At 45.9% G+C, this 19,287-nt stretch overlaps 2 protein-coding genes across 4 annotated transcripts in view; both read right to left on the bottom strand.

Moving 5' to 3' along the window:
• Window positions 1–19,287, bottom strand: part of cdh19 (cadherin 19, type 2) — a 60,001-nt gene that overhangs the window by 38,325 nt on the left and 2,389 nt on the right. The gene's annotated exons all lie outside the window — the stretch shown is intronic.
• On the bottom strand, window positions 12,603–18,006 carry LOC127593132 (dermatan-sulfate epimerase-like protein). Its single transcript, XM_052054372.1, has one exon. It carries the CDS (start codon window positions 17,558–17,560, stop codon window positions 13,952–13,954), a length of 3,609 nt encoding a protein of 1,202 aa, XP_051910332.1. The 5' UTR covers window positions 17,561–18,006; the 3' UTR covers window positions 12,603–13,951.

The raw sequence follows: 19,287 nt of genomic DNA, 5'->3' as shown, positions 1-19,287 counted from the left end.
TATATATACTCAATTCAAACGCTTATAATACTTCCTGGGGTGAAAGATGTTCATTCATTGTTCATTATGGCTGTAAAGGATTATAAGGGGTCATTTGCATCCCTGGACACCTAAGTGCATTGTATTGCATGAGACGCTGGTATCAGTTGTTGTGGTGTGAAGCACAACTATCTTTGCATCTACGAGTGAACGCCGCCATCTAGTGGACATTTGGTCCTAGTGCAGAAACGCCACGACATTCGGATTAAATATGAAATATTTCGAAAATATTGTTTTAAGTGACGTGCCCTGCATTTAAAACTATTATTATTCATGAGGAGGTAGTGAAAGATGCCTATTCAATGTGGTTAAATCATTCGAAATAAATGTAAATATATATTAAATATTTTTGTGGCCAAAAGGTCATTCTCCCGTACAGCGCAAAACATGTTGTTAACTTGAAAATATGATTATTTTAGAATCCATTATCTGTTTGGCACACACTCATGTGTTAAATTTCCATAAATCTTATGGATTTTGTTTGCAACTGCTTTATGCTCTTATGCCTTAAATGACACCAAAAAAAATCCTTATCTAGATGATGATTTGGCATTCAGTATTTAAAGTAAGTTCTAAGAACGCCTTCAACTAGTCACATAACAGCATGAGGAATAATTTGGCGTCATTTAAATTAGGTGACACTGTCTCAGGGTGAGATGAATCACATTTGAGATTTGCATGATAATCAAACTGAATGGCGGACGAATTATGCGTGACATTTAAACCAAAAAGCATTTTGGAAATGGCTACGCTAAATAGCTCGGGTGTCACAAAGCTGCTTTACTGATCAGCACTAACGCTAATGAGAAGACCGTGAAAAATCTGTGAAGACTCACCAAGTGTGTTTTGTTTTTCGAAACAAACTTTTTTTGATTGCGCTTAAAATCAGCATGGATTTTATTTATTCCGTATTGCATTGAGGGATTTGTGTGCCGCTTTACACGTGCTGGACAAGACCCAAACAAGTAAGATATAAATATAAAATATAAAAGCGGCCAGCTGCTAGGTAGCCTAGCGTTTCTTTATGACTTTATATGCAGAGTACGTCAAGTAATATGAACATGTTACTCCAAGCACATAGCCAAAAGCTACAGCTGACAGCATGTTATTAATCAGTATATTCTGTGTTATTCTGTCATATTTGACAGAGCCAGTGAGCGTATTTTGTACATTTATATGAAGAAAGAACAACTTATTACATATTTGAGGTGCTTCACAAGCTGCTAGTTTTGCTTTCAGTCATCGCTAATGGATACTTTTTACTGGCTGGCAGTATTATATATTCTTCAGCTGGAAAGGCTTTTTTTTAACCGCTTACATCAATTACTCGTCCGCGGGCGGCAGCGTCACTTCCACACACGACTTGCTCTTCAAAATGGAAACTTTAAATGAACCGTCGTGTGTGTGGGGACCCTAAGGGCCACCATAAAATCTATATTATTGGACAGCCCCGACTTGATGAATATTCATAGGTTGCTTTCATGAAGACGTCAGTTTGACTAAGTCTCAGTTAATGGGTCGTATCATTGCACGCTGTAATTAAATGACGGCGACTTTGCTGCTACGGAAATGAAGACACAGCGGCGATGTTAACGGCGTGTGTGACGCAGATGAAGACAGATGGATTTCCTGAACCAGTGCACACAAATACTTGGCATTACTTTTTTTTTTCCTGAAATAAGGAGCTAAGCAATGGCCCAATTTTGGCCCTTTGCTGACATGCCACAAAAAAAAATATGACTCTTAGGAGAACCATATTTTTCAACTGTTGTTTTCAGTTACTCCTGTACAAGGTCATAAGGAGCCAAATGCTGCTTCACCAAAGACAACAGACTGACCTCTCAACACAAGTCTTGAATAAAGTATAGGAAAACTGATATTGCCAAGGAGGGGCCTGGCATGCATATCATGTTTTCAAAGGAAAAACCTTTGACGAGGGATCAGGTAAACTCTTGTTTTCTGCATTGTTTTTTTTTCCATTCTACAAAACGCACAATTGGAGTCAATTTGTCTAAAAGTGAGTGCAGTCAGCTTTTTGCGAGGTAGAGCACATCGGATCTCGCCTGTTATTTAAGTGCCAACACTTGTCAAATTTGTGCAACACTAAAGTGAAGCGTCTCCAAACAGACGTGCGTAATTTAAAAAGCGGAAGCTTTCCGAGCTGAGATCTGAGACAAGAAGTGACTGGGCCCAGTATCAGCCGAGAGAAAATACTGAATATGTGAGGCCCGTAAAAAAAACAGACTAATTCAAACACGGGAGCTGTCAGAGCCAGCAGAGAGAAGCGTCATTTTGTTTAATTGGGACAACTCGAGGCGGACATGTTTGCAGAGTGATGCAGACAGACAATCAGCTGCCATCTGGCCTACATTAATAACTCTATCCCTCATGTGACAACGCGAGAATTGGCAAAACAAAAGCCTGAGATAATTGATGTGACTCCATCCTGGCACGCCGCACTTCCGAGGGGAAACGGCTAAGATATTGCACCGCGTCCGTCAAAGGGTTCCGCTGGCCACGCTGAAGTGAAACCGAACACTAGCAAAGCCGACGTCTCTCAAGGGTCCGATTAGATGGTGGGGCAATAAGCTTTTTTTTTTTTTTTTTGCCTGGCACAGCCACAGAAATGCTCTAACATGAAGCTGAACAATTTCCTCTCCCGAAAGAATTGCTTTGCCATTTGACGCAATTTCATTGTGAAAAATTGACAAAGCTACTTTCGACATTGAACTAAGACGCGGCCGTCTGATACCGAACAGTTTCTAAATGCCAAGCAATTTTTTTTAGACAAAAAAAAAAAAACATTCTTGGAGGGGTTTCTAGCATGAACTGCCCGTTTAAGGTCACACCACCGTGTAGAAATAAATTATTTAACATTTCGAAACTGAATTCTGCATTTCCTTGGGTTGTCTTTGCATGAGAGTAAAAGTGATTCGATGCACTGAAACCTCTGTTAAATATGCAAAGAAATCAGGAAAGGGGCAAATACTATTTCGCAGCACTGTAGAAGCGTCGAGGAGTGACACTTCCTGTCGGCTAATCTATATGTTCGTGTGGGGAATTTGTTGCGCCTCTGAATACATGTCCCGTTCCGTCCCAAGAGCAGCAATTGCTCGAAGTATCCAGCAGATGTCAGCTACAAAGCCATTTTTATGGTGTTCCTTATTGTTTACCCATTGCAGGCTTTGCAACTATAATCTTCGCAGCCCCCCCCCCCCCCCCCCCTGTGCTCCTGTTAAGTAGACAATCAATACCGCTATTAAGTACCCCGATGCACTGGTTCGCTGTGGCTTGTTTGCCGAGGAGAATCCAATTAAACGGTTAAGAGCGGCTACAGTGATAGCGCACCGTGCGGAAATGTTATGAAAGTGTGCCGAGCCTGCTGCTCATTCATCAAAACCTCCAGCGGCCCGTCTCAAAGGGGGGGAAAAAAAACCAGGTGACAAATGGATACGGGAAGCTACGCCAACTCCCCCGCTTTGGGCGCAGCGCGGCTCATAAACAGAGGGGTGACCGGCGTGGAGGTTGGCTGTGAATCACCGTGTCCTCCGCCGCCATGTGCGGTTGGTGAGCTACTTCCTATTTAGAAAGCAGAACAAGCCCCGTGATTCATGCGCGCTCCGACAAACGACCAAAAACATGCCCGGGGTAAATTGTTTACAAAAGCCAAGCAGAAGCAAGTTCCACAAATCAAGTCAGCACGTGTCAGAGCCATGCGTGCGGCTCGGGGATCCATTAACAGCCAGATGGGATTTTTGTCAAGATTTGTTCAAAGTTGTTTGGAAGGACGGATTGGGAATATTCTTTCCTTAGCAGCCGAGTCAAATGAGTTCAGAAGGATTTGGAAATTCAGGCTTTTTCAGAGAACCTAACGTGGGCATCTGCATGCTATTAATTCAATCTAAGGAGGTGGTTTTGGTTTCAGGGCCAACACCTCCCAAGGGAGAGTTCTCTGTTACACCTCAGAGGTTCGCTCTGATTCTGTGAAGCTCCACAAGCCAAAAGCCGCCGCTAACCCAGACTTCAACTTCATCGGCTATTGAGTTATTTCTTCCTCTTTGAGAAATTTTTTTTAAATTTTTTTTTTTCTCTTGCATTATTGATCAATATGCCATTAAGGCCTCGGCTGCTGTTGTTTTTTTCCCCCCTCTTAACTTTACCAAGAGAGTAGTTTTACTTAAAAATGTGTTTTTAATTTTCTGAGCAAACACCAGTTATGGGATTTTCACGTGTCTAAACAATCACATAATCACCTAAACTGTTTTACCCAAGAGCTGCCATTTGCTTCAAGACATCGTCTCCAAACCTGGCCTGGGGTCGTAACCACTTGAGTCTAACCAAAGGGCTCTTTGTCTGCTCTGGTGACTTCCGGCGAAGTCACAGCAATGGTTTCCAGCCTGCCCTCGTTTCCTGTCCAACAGCTCTCAACCAATTGCCTCTGAGCCCGCCTTAGTGTCTTGACCACCTGTGTCAACAAAGTCTGCAAGACTTCCTTGGTTATCTACCCACCCACGTATCACCCATGCATCACCTCGCCTGACCAGGAGTTCGACGCACCTCCCTCCATGTCACTCAATTGTGGTAGCCTAGCCTTGATTTGCACACATCGGAGTCTCCTAGCTTGCCCTGGCGTCCTACTCGAACCGGTTGGTTCCTCGTCTGCGCTGGTCTCATTTAGTTCTCCATTCCCGGTTTAGTGACGCGTTATTAGTTCTGATATTTGGCTGCAATTGCCTCATCTATGGATGTGACAATCAAAGAGAAAATTAAACAGCCCTTGTTCACGACACGTCTTTAATGCGACCGTATCGCTGCGCTCCGGTTGCACCAGCCGTGGTTTTTAAATATTTAATCGCGCCAGTCACTGGAGCTCGCTTTTGACATTGACGCCAACCTCTCGGCAAGTCGCATCTTTCCCCAGCGCCCGCAGCTGATGGGAGGCATCGGGGGAGGGTCATCAAGTCTGACTAAAGAGCCTGCTGAGGAGGTTTCAGTCTGAGGATTCTTGGACGTGTCAAGCGGCTGACGGCACCGGTGACACATTTGACGCCAAGCATGGGGGACTTTGCCAGCGCGACTACAAATAACGTGAATTAGTCCCTCGTGTCAGCGCCTGTAACGGGTCGGCTTTGACAAGCGCCAAAAACAAAGTGAGACAAAAAGCGCCTGCAAAAATGAATCCATTTTGAAGCATGTTTAAAGCAGAAAAAAATGGAAGTATGAATTCCAAACTTAACTTGATTTCCTGATCTTATATTTGATTCAAAGGGTCAGATCTTCATTTCATCACCCTACTGCTTCTGTTGTGCGGGGAGAAAGCCATTTACATTTTAAATGAGGAAGGTGCCAATCCGGGCGTGTGCGCTTGCAGCTGGTGCTTAATTCCGTCTCCTTTTTTTAATTACAACTCAAGCAGTTCAATACCACAGCCTGATTAAAAACTTCAGGGGAGCCGCCTCCATCGGCTGGCTGGCTGGCAGAGTAAATTATTTCGTTTGTACAGATCACATCTGCAAAGTCCGTCACAATGAACGATTTAACAGCACCCGTAGAGTCAAATCAATCGGCTCCGTGCCTATCCTGCTATTCTGCCCACCGGTCATCTCCGAAGCTTCCAGTGCGTCATTCCCACACAACGTACTACTTCCTGTGTCTAACAAAAGTGCTGGGTCTGCTCTGGTGTCATAACCACACAAGTTCTATCCTCCCCTTTAGCAGTTATAGTGCACTAACAAGGCACTTCATCCATAGGATTCAGCCTTTTTCCTCTTAATATTGAGCCGTATAAATGCTGAAAGCCACATTTTGTTATCTTTGGAGTGAGTCTGCCATTTTCTCAGAGTGCTCTGAGCCGTGAGCGTTATTAGCCTTGCTGATGGCTTTTTTTTTTTTATTTGCGCGATGGGTTGCTTGTCACAACTTTGGCAAGGCAAGCAAAGCCCACCAAAATAGCTCCTATTGATTGCGCCTCAGCCATCGGGGAATTTGAAAGAAAGATGACAAAATGATGTTCGAGGACATACACACTCCTGCTCATCTGCACAACAGCATCCACTTGCAGAGAAGTCACAATGACTTTAGCAGCTCAGCTCATTTTTAATCCATTGTTATTTTCTATATTTATCTAATTAGCAATGTTTTTTATTTTAGTCCTTCCACATTCTCCACAATTAAGGATAAGGCATTGTTTGATGGCTTTAGCGGTTTCCATGGATAAATACCCACAAGTCTGACAACAGCATGTGATGTAACAGTGACCGCACTGATGATTTGTTTGCAATCATGATGTCAGGTGCTAGTTGGGTCTCAGAAGTGCAATTTTCCTGTTAAAAATTCTTTGCCTGTATTGCACTCGGACGTTGTTCATTAAAATGGGTTCTGCACAGCACAATTGACAGACTGATTATTTATTCAACCGTTGCCGTGTCAATCACTTGCAAAATTAGTGGTTTCCGCCAAACGACAATGTCTTTGTTCTTGCCCCCCTACGCTAAATATTAGCATGGCATCATTGTGCCAATAACCCTGATCAGCATCTGCGACGCTAAATTGGCACAGTCGGCAAAGAAAACATTGCTAACTAGGCTGATATTTATGATATGTCTGCCAAGCGCTGGCGCTGCCATCAGGCTGAGACGGGGGGGAAAAAAAATCATCAAAGATGACATCAAATCAAGAAATGCAATTAGCAGACGTTGGAACAAATTAGACCAGCGAGGGGAGAAGAAAAAAAAAACAAAATACAACTGGCAAGAATAAAACAGCTTTTCTTTAAATTATTCCAATTCATCAAAGTGTTTTATTCATTTCCAGCGACTTGGAACTTACTTGAAGCGGTTTCTATCAGCTGAGCTGGGAATGTCACCCAACCCAACTCTTTATCACACAACCTTGTCCTTGAGGAAAAAAAATACACGAAATGTCAAGAATAGACGATACTCGTGCGCAGCCTTTATCGAGATATAGAGGACAAAGCTCAAAGCGTTGGTAAATTAAATTGCGCAAAGTTTCCTGTTGAAGAGCAAACAGCATCACGGCGAGCAAACAATCTCCAAAGGCAGGCAGGTGTGACGGCTTCGTAAAAAAAATGCAATTGATGAGCGAAGGCGGCTCGGGACAAAGGCTTTTTGTTTAAGACACATAAAATCCAATGTAGTTAATTCAGGCCATTTAGGAATTACTAATTGCTTGTTTCTTGGGCTAGGGTCTAATTAGCTAAGTGTACATGAATACAACAGCCTTGTTTAAAAAAAAAACTGCTTCTTCACACAGAGCCGCAGAAATCATAGCCAACAATGTATTATGCATGCCAGGCCTGTAGGGGGCGATATGACTGTTAAGAAACCTCTCAGGCCTGATATCAATAGCATATTAGTCGGCATAACTAGCACCAGTACGATGATGTGCGGACAATGTTGTGTTCAAGTGCGGCAAGGAATATCGACAACTCTTCTAATTTCGCATAGCCAATGAACCGAAAAATGCCAACACTTGATTTTATGTGAATTGGTGCTTTGTATAATACCAACCCAAATCGGTCGACCCCCGGGAAAAAACATCTGTACCTATCCCTAATCTATATCATTTGCACATTTACATTTTATAATAATTCTTTCAAGAAATGTGAAATACAGTTGAACTATTATGCATTCAAATTACACAAAGCGTTCCATACACTGTACACATTGGGTGCATCGTAATTTAGGATGACATCTTGAAGCTGTCAATAAAACGAGTTGGGCGTCACAAGACAAGATGAAGCATATTAAAATGAAATAGATGTGAATGATCACAGATATTTTAACTTTCCTTGGTGCTTTTTCTGAAAGACAACATGAAAGCCGGGCAGCAGAACAGAAAGCCAGAAAGAATAAAGGGGGAAAAGGCTGGCTGGTTGCCGCTGAAGGCCGCGTGTGATATAACGAACTGCATTATTAACGTCTCAGTCGGGAACAGCGCAAACAGGTGGGCGTCTCCCGTGGAGCGCAGCAACGCTCACCCAACTTAATTCAACGGGTTATGTTCAATCTTTTCGGGGGAAGCGGAACAAGAATATCAAGCGCGATACTTGGTCCCTTTTGAACCGATTGGGGACATGTTACGTGTGGTGTCTCCGGAGACGGCGCGAACGACGCTCTGGGGACTCATTAAACCATGACTCCCGAGCGCACTGACGTGTTGTACTTTCAACTTTCTGGATGTTTATATTCCGCGCCCAAAAAGATCTGCTCTTTGCTTGGGAAAAATAATTCCGTAGATCTGAAACCAAATGGCCACGACTGAAAGAGTTCAAATGGAAACAAAGTCAAACCATGCATACGTTGACTTTCCCAAGTGATATCTCTGTTGATCACCATTCTATACGTCCACCCACCATCTGTCCATTTTGCCCGACATGTACTCAAGCATCCATCAGTCATCTGTCAATCATCCATTGATTTCCTTGGCTCACTATTCATCCATCGCTCCATCTGTCCGTCACGAACCATCAAGCCTGACATTTAGGCCTTCCCATCCTATCGTCTGCCACTTCACCCGGCATCCATCTGTCCATCCAGCCACTTTTCAATCGTTCCCGTTCATTTATATCTGTCAGTCAGCCATTTACAAACCAGTAAATGTGAGCATTTCATGGTTGACCGGCCATTTATCCACTTAATGTCAGACATACATTTTGTCAAGCATCTGTACATGCATCCACTTTTCCATTGCAACTGTCAATCTGTCCTTCCATCCATTTTGACACTTGATCCTCCATACACTGTCCCATCTTTCCATACAAGCAAGCATAACTACATCAGTCTGACCTGGGCTGGGTGATATGACTGAAAAGTCACAACCAAAGTATTTCACATTGGTCCATATGGAAAATTAACGATTGAAAATTAGGACCTGGGGGGGAAAAAAAGGCTGAATTTAGCTCATTTTATTTTAACATAATTATTTCCTTCCAGCCATCCATCACCCCTCTATTCATCTGATGATGTATCTTCCGTGCATCAGTTCAATGAAGCTAGTGCTTCTGTTCATCGGCCCATGTGTTCATGAACAACATCAAAAGTAGAACTGACAAGAGTCCAACACGAGGAATCGAACGCACCGTTGGTGCAAAGCTGGACAAATATCTCGACACTTTTCTTGGACTTCACTTTGTGTCGTTGTTTAACAGTAGCTGGCTGGCATTGGCGCAATTGCCTTGGGTCAGTCTCAGCAGAGCTGCCCTTAAAAGAATAATATTCACAATGGGATTGCGCATACAGTCAATCAGGTGGCATTGGTGTGCGCGGAATAACAATGAAGAAAAACGATTAAGTTGTTCCCCGCAAAAGCCGAGCCACTTAAGCGTCAAGCGCGCGAGCGCACACGCACGGACAAAGACACCCCCTGCTGCTTCTGCGGAGGACGATATTTTCAATTAATCACACCGTCTCATCAATAATGCATCACCCCTGCAGCCCCGTCGCTCTTGCGTGGACATTTAATGAGGGAGCCTGGCCAGAGGGACCATCCCATTTGTCAGTGCTCGACGCCGTTGTTAAGGTAACACCTTCGGCTTGTGACTCAATAAGACCCAAAGATGGCAGAGGGGTTGCAACTTCACACTTGAAGCCACATTTTATGGAAGGACCAACTTTTTCCTGACAAAAGGCTGGTTGGCTGCATGGCTGCTGGTTTGGCCAGGCCGATTAAAATTATACGAGTATATTAAAGGGGAAATCAACCACAAAGCTTTTCCACGGCATAGGGGTAAAGTGCCCATGTCTGTATCTTGCGCTGATTAAAAAATACAAAGATCAAGAATACTTTTGGTGCATGAAATTCATGTCTGGGAGCTGTTATTGTGTTGTAATCCTGCACTGTGACTAATATTAGATCAGCGTTGTCCTCCTCAAGTTGCACTAATTAGTCATGGACCAGGCACCGTTTGTAATTAGGCTAAGCGCGTTATGCCCGTGAAAGCAGAAACCTCGGACACGTCCAGGTGGCATCTTTGTTCATCGGATCTTTAACACAACAAACTAAGAATTTAAATTATTATGATTCAAACACTTGTCCCACTTTGAGTTTGCGCTATGGCTAGCCCGGCCTTAAGAATGGGATGCATTGTGCACAGAAAAGAGGGGGCCGCTCCCGCCGCTCGCTTTGTCTGCCAGCACAGGCCACAGCTGGATTCAATCTTACAGATAACGTAAACCCTGTTCAATTTTCTTCTCCGTCCCAACTTCTCAGAATCGAACTCAATTGCCGGCTTGCTCTCCATTTACTGCATCATAATTACTTATTATCATCTTCGTTAATATATCTATGATTGTGGCGTAGAGTGACAGGGAGACTAATTAAACTCTCCTCCACGAAATGGCAATAAGTCCAACTTAAATCGGTGTATCACAATACAGCAGAGCCTTGAAATGCGAATGACCCATTAGTCGTGTCACTTTGTCAAGATATGAGCCGTGAGGAAGGCAACGGCTCATATCCAAACTTGGAACATCTGAACTGGCAGATGTGCTCATCGCTCAACCGCCGCGCTGCTTATTATCATCACTCAAAAGCAAAACGCAACGAGCTAACCTTAATAGCTGTAGCTTCACGTGGTCGCTCAGCTTGCTAGCTCAGCTTGTTAGCTTAGCTTGCTAGCACAACGGATAGTAACCGGGCCTTATGTTGGAAGTAAGATGTTACCACTTAACCAACAGCAGCAGACCATTATTTTAGGAACAATATAAAATAGTACATGGGGGTTGACGATGGAGTGTTTAGATCTAGCTTATTATAGCTAGCCATTCACAAGCTAAAAAGGGTGTAGCAATAGTTTTTTTTTTAATTAATCGTTGCTTAATTTGGAGCAGACAACGTTGTACCATTAAAATGACTGCAAACAATTTAAAAAGTAAATGGGTTTTTGTTTTGTTTTGAGGGGGGGGGGGGGAAGTGACTCTGCTGATGACCACATTGCTAATGCTTTCAGAACATAGATTTACAGAAAAAAAAAAAAAAAACACTGCCTGTCTTCGGGCTGGCGCAGGAGCTGTTGAGTTTTGCTTGGTCGACCGTGTAGCCTTAAGAGGTTTGCCTGTCTTATTGACAGATTGGCGGACAGCCGTTAAACATCTCAAAGTCCGAAAATGCATGAGTAACTAAACAAAAGATATCTGTGTTTACACGGCGCTGTGATTGTCCAGTCTACACTTTAGGTGGGGTGTGACCTATTCAAAGGTCAAGTGGAGGCGAATGAGCCATGCCGGCGTGCATTAACAGAGTCTCCTTTGCTTTTGGGTTAAAATTTGTTTTTATAATCAGCAAAGAGAGGCGGGCCGGGCCTCATTAGGCAGAACCAGCCTGCCTTTTTATTGGCACCCAAATTAACTAGCCGGCGGCTTCAAATTGACAAAGCGTCATATCTACTGGCGGCTAATCTATTCACCATGACAAAGGCAGCGGGTTCAAATCACATCTGCAGAACTGCAAATGAACGATCATACATAAATAAGACATTACACTCGCTGGTACTACGTTTTTATCCCCCCCAAAAATCGAGTGGTCTAAAAACATGAAAAGTACGTCCTTTATTCTGAAATATTAATTATCCCTTTATTAGTCTCAGAGAGGCTCGAAATACATTTTGGAAAGGAACTGAAGTTCATAATTTGAAATCGAAAATTAACGAGGCTATTATATATTATATTATACTCGGAAAGAAAAATTGTGTATGCATGGAAAATAAACAGCTCAGGACATTTGTGTAAACCGTAAGCATTTTTAGGAGAGCGTGGAGGTAAGAGTATTCTGAGCTACTGTGAAGATACTCCCACGTGAGGAAATTTGGAAGGAAAAAAAATAAAAAAAGTGGTGCAACTTGTGGAAACAAGTTGAGCTGAGTCAGATGAAATATTTGCCCGAGGTGCTTTCAACCAGCAGCATCGTGGATGGACTTTCCCAAATGTTCCCTTGGTTAACTTTAGTCTGGCTTTCATTAAGAGGAAAACAGAATGCATCTGCTTAAATTTCTGCCATTTTAACATTGGGCCAGATCACTACATTCCGTTTTGTTTTCATGTTTTATGATTTTTCTGTTTTATTAAAACACAATGTTAGTGCGCAGTTTTTTTTTTTTGTTTTTGTTTGAACCGTTTCATATTTTTTTCGGATTCTGAATCATTACTTTATCATTTATCATTACTTTTGTTTACATTCTTCCACTGGCTCATTGTGAGGAACCAAGGGTAAATTTAAACACCCACCTCCGGGAAAAACGAGCCGGCTGGCCACTTCATTAGGTACACCTGCGCATACTAAAACAAAGTTTCCCAAACTTTGACCCAAAGCACATACAGATGATCTACAGAAATAACGTCCAAGGCCAACTGAATCCACTCCTCGCTCCCCCCAAAAATCTCACCACATCTAATATTTTGAGCCAACCCAAAACAAGCAGAAGCTCTTTCTGCACACAGGTGTGCCAAATGAACTGTCTCCGGACTGTCTTCTGTGCTTTGAAAGAAAAAAAAAAAAAAACACACGCAGCGAATGAAGAATGATGCTTAAACAAACCAAAGAGACACTTATTCATGATTTATTTCTTTATTTTCCTTTCCATCTGAAAAGACACCCCTCGGACTTGCAGGCCGCACCCATCGCAAGAAGTGCACAAACATGTTGGAACCGATGAGACTGGCACAGCCACAGTGAAACAAGTGCCCCTCCCCGCCCTCTTCTGACATCATTAGACATCTGATTGACCGAGGCAGAAAAATGGAAACTGCTTGCCTCTGCGACACCTCGTTTGTGACGTTTTGCAGATTAATACGGGCCGCCGACTCAAGGAGGGATGCTCTGGAAAATTGCTTTGACTGGAAATGTGTCAGTGCTGACAGAGACTCTCTCTCTCTTTTTTTTTTCCTGATCCCCATTTAACACATTCCTCTGATCTAATTCAATAAACGCCAAGGGAGGTTGAATACTAATCATATCCACACCCCCTCCCTATGGGTGACACACATCGTTGGAACCCACAAACACTTGATGGGGGTATGTACTGTACATGAATAGTGCCCCAAATAGTCAAAAGTGCGCAAAATCTCACCACATCTTCAAATGAACCCCACACGAAATACGAGCCACTAAACCTGTTTTTAAAGGGAAGCAGCATTTGATCATCGAGACAAATGAGATCTCTATATTTTCAGGCATCCGCAGGTATCGGATGTGACAAAGAAACAGGTCTCGACAACTGCCCAGGCTTCCTGACGACTGACAAAACGCCACATGAATGGGCGCGGGTTTACCTGCTGGTGATGAATGCATTTGTTGTTTACTTTGGATGAACACTGCATGTGACAAGACTTGGGGCAAAGTTCAAGTGAGGAATTCAACTCCATTGCTCTATTGCTTTTTTTTTTTTTAACCATATTGTTGATGGTATAATTCGATACACTTAAGATGTCTGTTTTTTTGACAATGCAAAAGACCTTTTTCCTGACACCCGATGAATTTGAAACTGACGTCCGATACCTGACAGATTCAGTTGATGTGACCTGTTGCTTTTTTTTTTTTTCTTTCAAACACGTGAGGATTTCCTGCAAGGCAAACCGGAACCATGACAATAGATAATCACCAAAAAGAATCAATAAATAGCTGGACATGTTCCATAACAGTACCTCCCTTCAGCAGCATAAAAACAGATGCTGACATCACAAATTGAGGACTCAGAACTGGTCTTTTCTTATTAAGACTCACAGAAACAATGACCTTCGATCCACTTTTAAGACACACATCATTACGTGTGAATAATAAGTTTTATCATATCCATTTTAATATAAAATGCACCAATTTCCGAGTCAACACCCGTTGCTTGCTCAATGTGTAACATGTCGAGTTAAAAATCAGTGCAAACAATGACAGCAGTGCAGAGTTAGCTGGGCAAGCGGCCGTAGCCCAGCCTCTTCATTAAACCCCCGCAGATATCCTCCACCGACCTCACATCCCGCCGCGGCATTTTCTGTTGCCACGTGGCGATGTTGGTCGGGGAGATGTCACCCTCGTACTGCAGACTGTACAGGTTGGTGGATGTCGTGAAAGCCAGCTGATTGAGGGCGGCGGGAGACAACGGCAGTCCCAGGAAGGTGTGGATCCCCTCCGCTGTCTCCTGTGGGGAGTTGACAACGTCCTCAAAGCGTACTTGGAGGTAGGAGTCCTCTGGGAGGCTCTGGCTCACCCGGACCACAGCAGCTGTGTGGGCGAGCCACAGGTGGGATAGTATCAAGACCGGGTCACTCTCCTTACGGGCAATAAGTCCTCTGAGAGTGTTGAACTCGGGCGCTACGCTCGGGCAGCCATCCTTCATGGCGTCCTCCTTGAATATCAAGGAAAGGTGTTGAGGGATGTTCTTCAGGGAGTACAGACTGGGCTCACTGTTGTACAACATGAGATAAATCCATGCTCGAGGGTCTCTCACCACATAGAGGCTTTTTAGGGAAGACCCCACAACCTCCCGGATGAAAGGGAGCTTCAGCGCCCAACTCCCGCTTCGCATGTTCAGAACAACACGGCTGTTTGGGTACTCAACCATGTGACGCCTCAGCTCCCGGATGTACTCCACATCTCTGTCCGTGCTGGCTCGTAGCTTGCCTTTCAGTTCCGCCGACGGTTCCCTCCGCCTGGACCGTTTCTTTGAGTCCGGACCGGAGGCACTGCGTGCGGGCAGCGGGGCCCAGTTTTCTTCTGCTAGCTGAATGTTCTGCAGGTGCAGCTTGGTGTTGTAGACCAGTGAGTGGAGCCAGCCCTGGATCATCTTGAAGCGTCCCTGCTTGGCATCAGACCAGGACCACTCACAAGCATCCACTAGAGAGTCAAACTCAAACTCTGTCTCTGGGATGTCCAAGTGCTCGGTGGGCACTCTGACGTAAACAAAGTCCGAGCTGTTGTAGAAAAGGTGCTTGAGGAGCTCCGCCCCCGAGCCGGGCAGGGTCGCAATGAGGATGGTGGGCAGGGGGAGCTGACGCTGCTCGTGCAGCCGGCCCAGCAAGTCAGATTCGCTTTTCCACTTTACCCCGCAAAGGAGCCGATCACAGCTGTTGGACACAAAGAGCAGGCCGGCGATCCACAGGAAGAGGACAGTGAGCAGAGCATAGGGCATTAGCCGCCGCAGCCTGAAGCACACATCGTAAAACTTCCTCAACATGACAAGGAAAGCGGCGGCAGCACAGAGAATCACACCTGCCATCACGTTGAGCGTGAAGACCAAGTCAAAGAGTTGATTGTCACTGCTCGTCTTTTTGGGGACCACCTGTGTCCCCGACCCGAATCGAGTGATTTGATGTCGGTCTTCCACCTTACAGTGGCCACCGTACCCTAAATATGCCTCCCTCGCCCCAATGTCTTTGTAATTTGTCGCTATGGACACTATCGTCTCGGTGTTATTAATCATCAACGAGAGTCTCACGCCATTTTTGCTGCTATCTATAAATTTACAGCTGGACACTTTGACATACGGCCCATGGAACACATACGCTGTCCTGCTAACAGCATCTGTTATCGGGAAAGTTACATTAACATATTGCGTCCAGCGCTTTTTAAACTCGGCCGCCTGTTCCGCCTCTAGTATGTGGCCTTCGGGACTATGCCCCTTGCTGTCAAACCAAAACATTTTATAATGCGCGTCCCACACATCCATCATGGCGCCGTTGTAGCGGTCCATGAACCTGAACGGAACGTATTTAAAGTCGATGTCCAAGTTGTGGAAGAAAGCGCTGAGCGACCTCACCGGCGAGCCAGACGCTTTCTCCACATGATCGAGCACCAGAAGCGTTTGGGAATTGAGCAAGACCAGCGCTCTGTATACGCTCTGCAGCCTCATGGAGGAGGAGTACGCCGACACCGCTTCCCCACTGGTGAACATGGTGTCCCCGTGCGACGATGCTACAATCACCTCGCCGCTGGTGTCGCCAACCCCCTCATCGTTCCAGCGCAGCCACTTGACGCACTCGCCGAGCTGACCCTCCCATGGAGCATTACACTGACTCGTAGGTGAGGGACCGAAGACCAGCACGTTGTTAAGGTAGCTCAACTTTGGTCCATAAAGTGCTTCCGACACAAACACTTGCCCGTTAGGAGCAAAGGTAAAAGAATTCTGGTCTGGGTGCTCGTGACCCGGGTTAAAACTATTCCAACCGTGCACCCACGAGTACGGTTTCTCATGGACTATGTCGTAAACCGCGCGGCCACCCAGCTTGCCGGACTTGAAGGAAACAAAAGTGTTTCCCTGGCCGCTGGGCAGCCCGGCACCGTAGGTCACGACGCCCCAGTTGGAGAAAATGTGCATGCTGGCTTTGCCAAAGCCGAGGGGAGGCTGCGAGGCCAGACGCGCATCATACCAGATGTACTCGGTGTGCAGCGTGGCCCAGCGCTGAGCCAACGACTGTCCCATGGGGCCGTCCTTGGGTCGATGCTTACGGATCTGCTGAGCCAGCCAGTTCCCCGTGCCGTTCCTCAGGACAAAGGAGTCAAGGAACACCAGCTGACTCTCCGGCCCGTAGAACCAGTTGTAGTTGGAGTCTGCGATGCCCACTGACCTCTGGAAGCCAGGCAGGAGGGTGGCGTAGTAGAACCAAAAGTGCGCCCTCAGCCAGTTGTTCAGCGTGTTGTCGATGCTAAAGTGCCGCAGGGCCAAGAAGACGTACTGCGTGATGGACTTGGCCGTGTAGCTCCCGTACGCCACCCCCTCATCGAGCGTGCCGTCCACCACGTGGTTGAGCAGGAACATGGTTTTCTCCATGTAGTTAACCGCCACTTGTTTCCAAAGCATAGACTCCGGGTCGTCGTGAGACCCCACCACGATGGCCCCGGTCAGAAGGGCCACTACGTTGGTGGTCTGGTGATTGTGGAGATACTGCCGGCCCCAGCCCCTGTACTTGGAGAAGTCATAAAGTGCCGCCGTTTGCGAGCGGATCTTGTTGAGGTAAACGTCTCTCCGCCGTACGTCCAGGTAGGCATAAATAAAGTCATAGGCCGTGGCGAACCCAGTGAGGGAGTGTGCCATTGGGACCTCGTCGTGGGGCGCGCTGGTTACCTTCCAGTTTGGGTACTCGGCCATCCTGTCCATAAACTTGATGAGGAATTGCAAGGCGGCTGAATCCTCGGGGCACAGCAGGCAGTACAGCGCCAGGGGAGGTAGGTTGTTCCCGTAAATCTCGTTCCACTTGCTTGTAAACTCCTCATGCTTGGCAGGTGGAAGGAAAGACGGAGCGTTGGACAGCATGGTGAGCGCGGCCGCCCGGATGACTTTAAATATATGACTGTGGCTGCCGGAGGACCTTTGCCTCAATTGCTGTACGTCTCCTGGGCCAAAATATAGACCCGGGTGGGAGAACGCCACCTGCTGCTCAGCCATTCGGTCCCCGGCCAACTGGATCTGCAGCAAGTCGTCCGAAAAAATGTCTTTGTCAGTGGTGTTGAGGACCCCCGAGAAGGCTGCTCCTACTGCCCAGAGTGGGAGTAGAAGGTAAGCCCAGTTAAGTGCCATGCTGGGGTTCAATGCTTTAAAACACTCCTTTTGTCAAAGATGGAACATCCCAGAGTGAAGTCCAGTAAAGCCAAAAAAAATAAAGTCCTCGTGGAGAGAAAAACTTCAGTGCACTTTCCACATGTACGCACACGGAGAGTGAAGAAACATGTCTTAGAATGGCAAAAAACTGCCTTGAATGTTTCCATCAGTCCTCCGATCCACAGAGAAAGAAAAAAAAAAAAACCTCTCCTCGTTACACAAACATTATTCAGCCCCAGTCGTTGTCCGGTCCACAAAGGCACTGCGAGGAGCGCGACCGAGCCGCAGCATCCATGGAGTCGCACAGCGGAGAGCGTCGCTCCTCCACGGGCCACATTGCTCGCGTTTAGACCGGGCTGCACAGCTCCAGGCTGCGGGGGCTGGACGGATCACAGACGCACCACAACCCCCTCCCTTCCTCTCCTTCACTCACTCTCCCCTTGTTCCAACTCCTCCTCTCCGCCTCGGAAAAGGGAGGAAAGTTGTCGTCACTCTTCAAGTATTCACGGACATTTTTTTCCACATTGTGCGCAGCAAATCAACCACCCCAGAGGATGAGGAGGAGGAGGAGGAGGCAGCCGATGATGACTATTGCAGAAGATCCACGCAAGCAGCGGAGGTGTCGCGTCGACGTGTGCTGGCGTGGACTAAAGCGCGTGCACATAGTCAGACGCTGCATACATGGGTGTGAAATCTGTGTCGTCGTCGTCTCGCTGTTCAACACTGATTGTTTTCCAGGCAAGTGGAGCTGCTGGAAATATCATGTACCAAGTGGGTGCTAGAGGGCGCTGTGGCTCGACGAGCAATCTCTCTCTCTTTCTCTCTCTCTCTCTCTCTCTGCCCCCAACCCACCCCTGCATGCCGTGAGCAGTAAGTAGTGGTACATTGTTTATATATATATTATATATACATACTTTTTTTAATGCGTCATTTGGTACCATTACAAAGCTTTTCAATCCAAGTCAAAGAAACCAAAGGGCAGCTCGCTCATGATGTTTCTCAGCTGAAATGCATTCAATAATTGATGTGATGTCCCAAAACAAGTTGTTGTGGAGCAAGAGTCACATCCAATGTGACAGTGACATGCAAAAGGAGCAACATTTAAGTGATGCAACGTGACAGGTGTCATTACTGGAGGCTTTGATAAAGTAAAATATCACGGAGGTGTCCTCATGAAAATACTCAACACTATTCTTGCTGTTGTTTTTGTATATACTGTAAGTAAATAACGCAATACGAGTATGATTAGAAGAAATGCAGTTAAGCTGAAAAAACGGAACCAGAATATAGGAGCGGCTGCTGACCCACTTCTGTGAGGTACAATTGTGTACTTGGAACGGAGCGTTGGCAAATAACTTTGGGTAGTGAGCCAAATGCTGCTTCACCGTGACAAGTACAAGTCAGTTTTCACTACATCGTGCTCTGGAAGCAGTTTTACAGGGTCGACTTTCCAACTGACTCTCGAAGGCGCATCAAATCCGGCTGAAGTTGGCGCCTCGTCGTCGTCACGGCTCGGCAAAGTCGAGCCAGAGTTCAACCAGTGCGCCTCAATTAGCCTCAGCCCTCAGACGGACGTCAACGCGTCAGCCGCGGTCGCTCTGCTAGTGGGCTATGGCCGGGTAATGGTTGCCTGGCGACCAAAGAAGCTAATGAGAGAAGAGAGGCTGGCGGACTCTGGGTACATGATTGACTGGTGCTGTTTGAAG

The sequence above is a fragment of the Hippocampus zosterae genome, chromosome 20, assembly GCF_025434085.1.
Source record: "Hippocampus zosterae strain Florida chromosome 20, ASM2543408v3, whole genome shotgun sequence".
NCBI classification, from domain to species: Eukaryota; Metazoa; Chordata; class Actinopteri; order Syngnathiformes; family Syngnathidae; genus Hippocampus; species Hippocampus zosterae.
The sequence above is the reverse complement of the archived record's forward strand: the minus strand, read 5'-3'. Positions and strand labels throughout refer to the sequence as shown.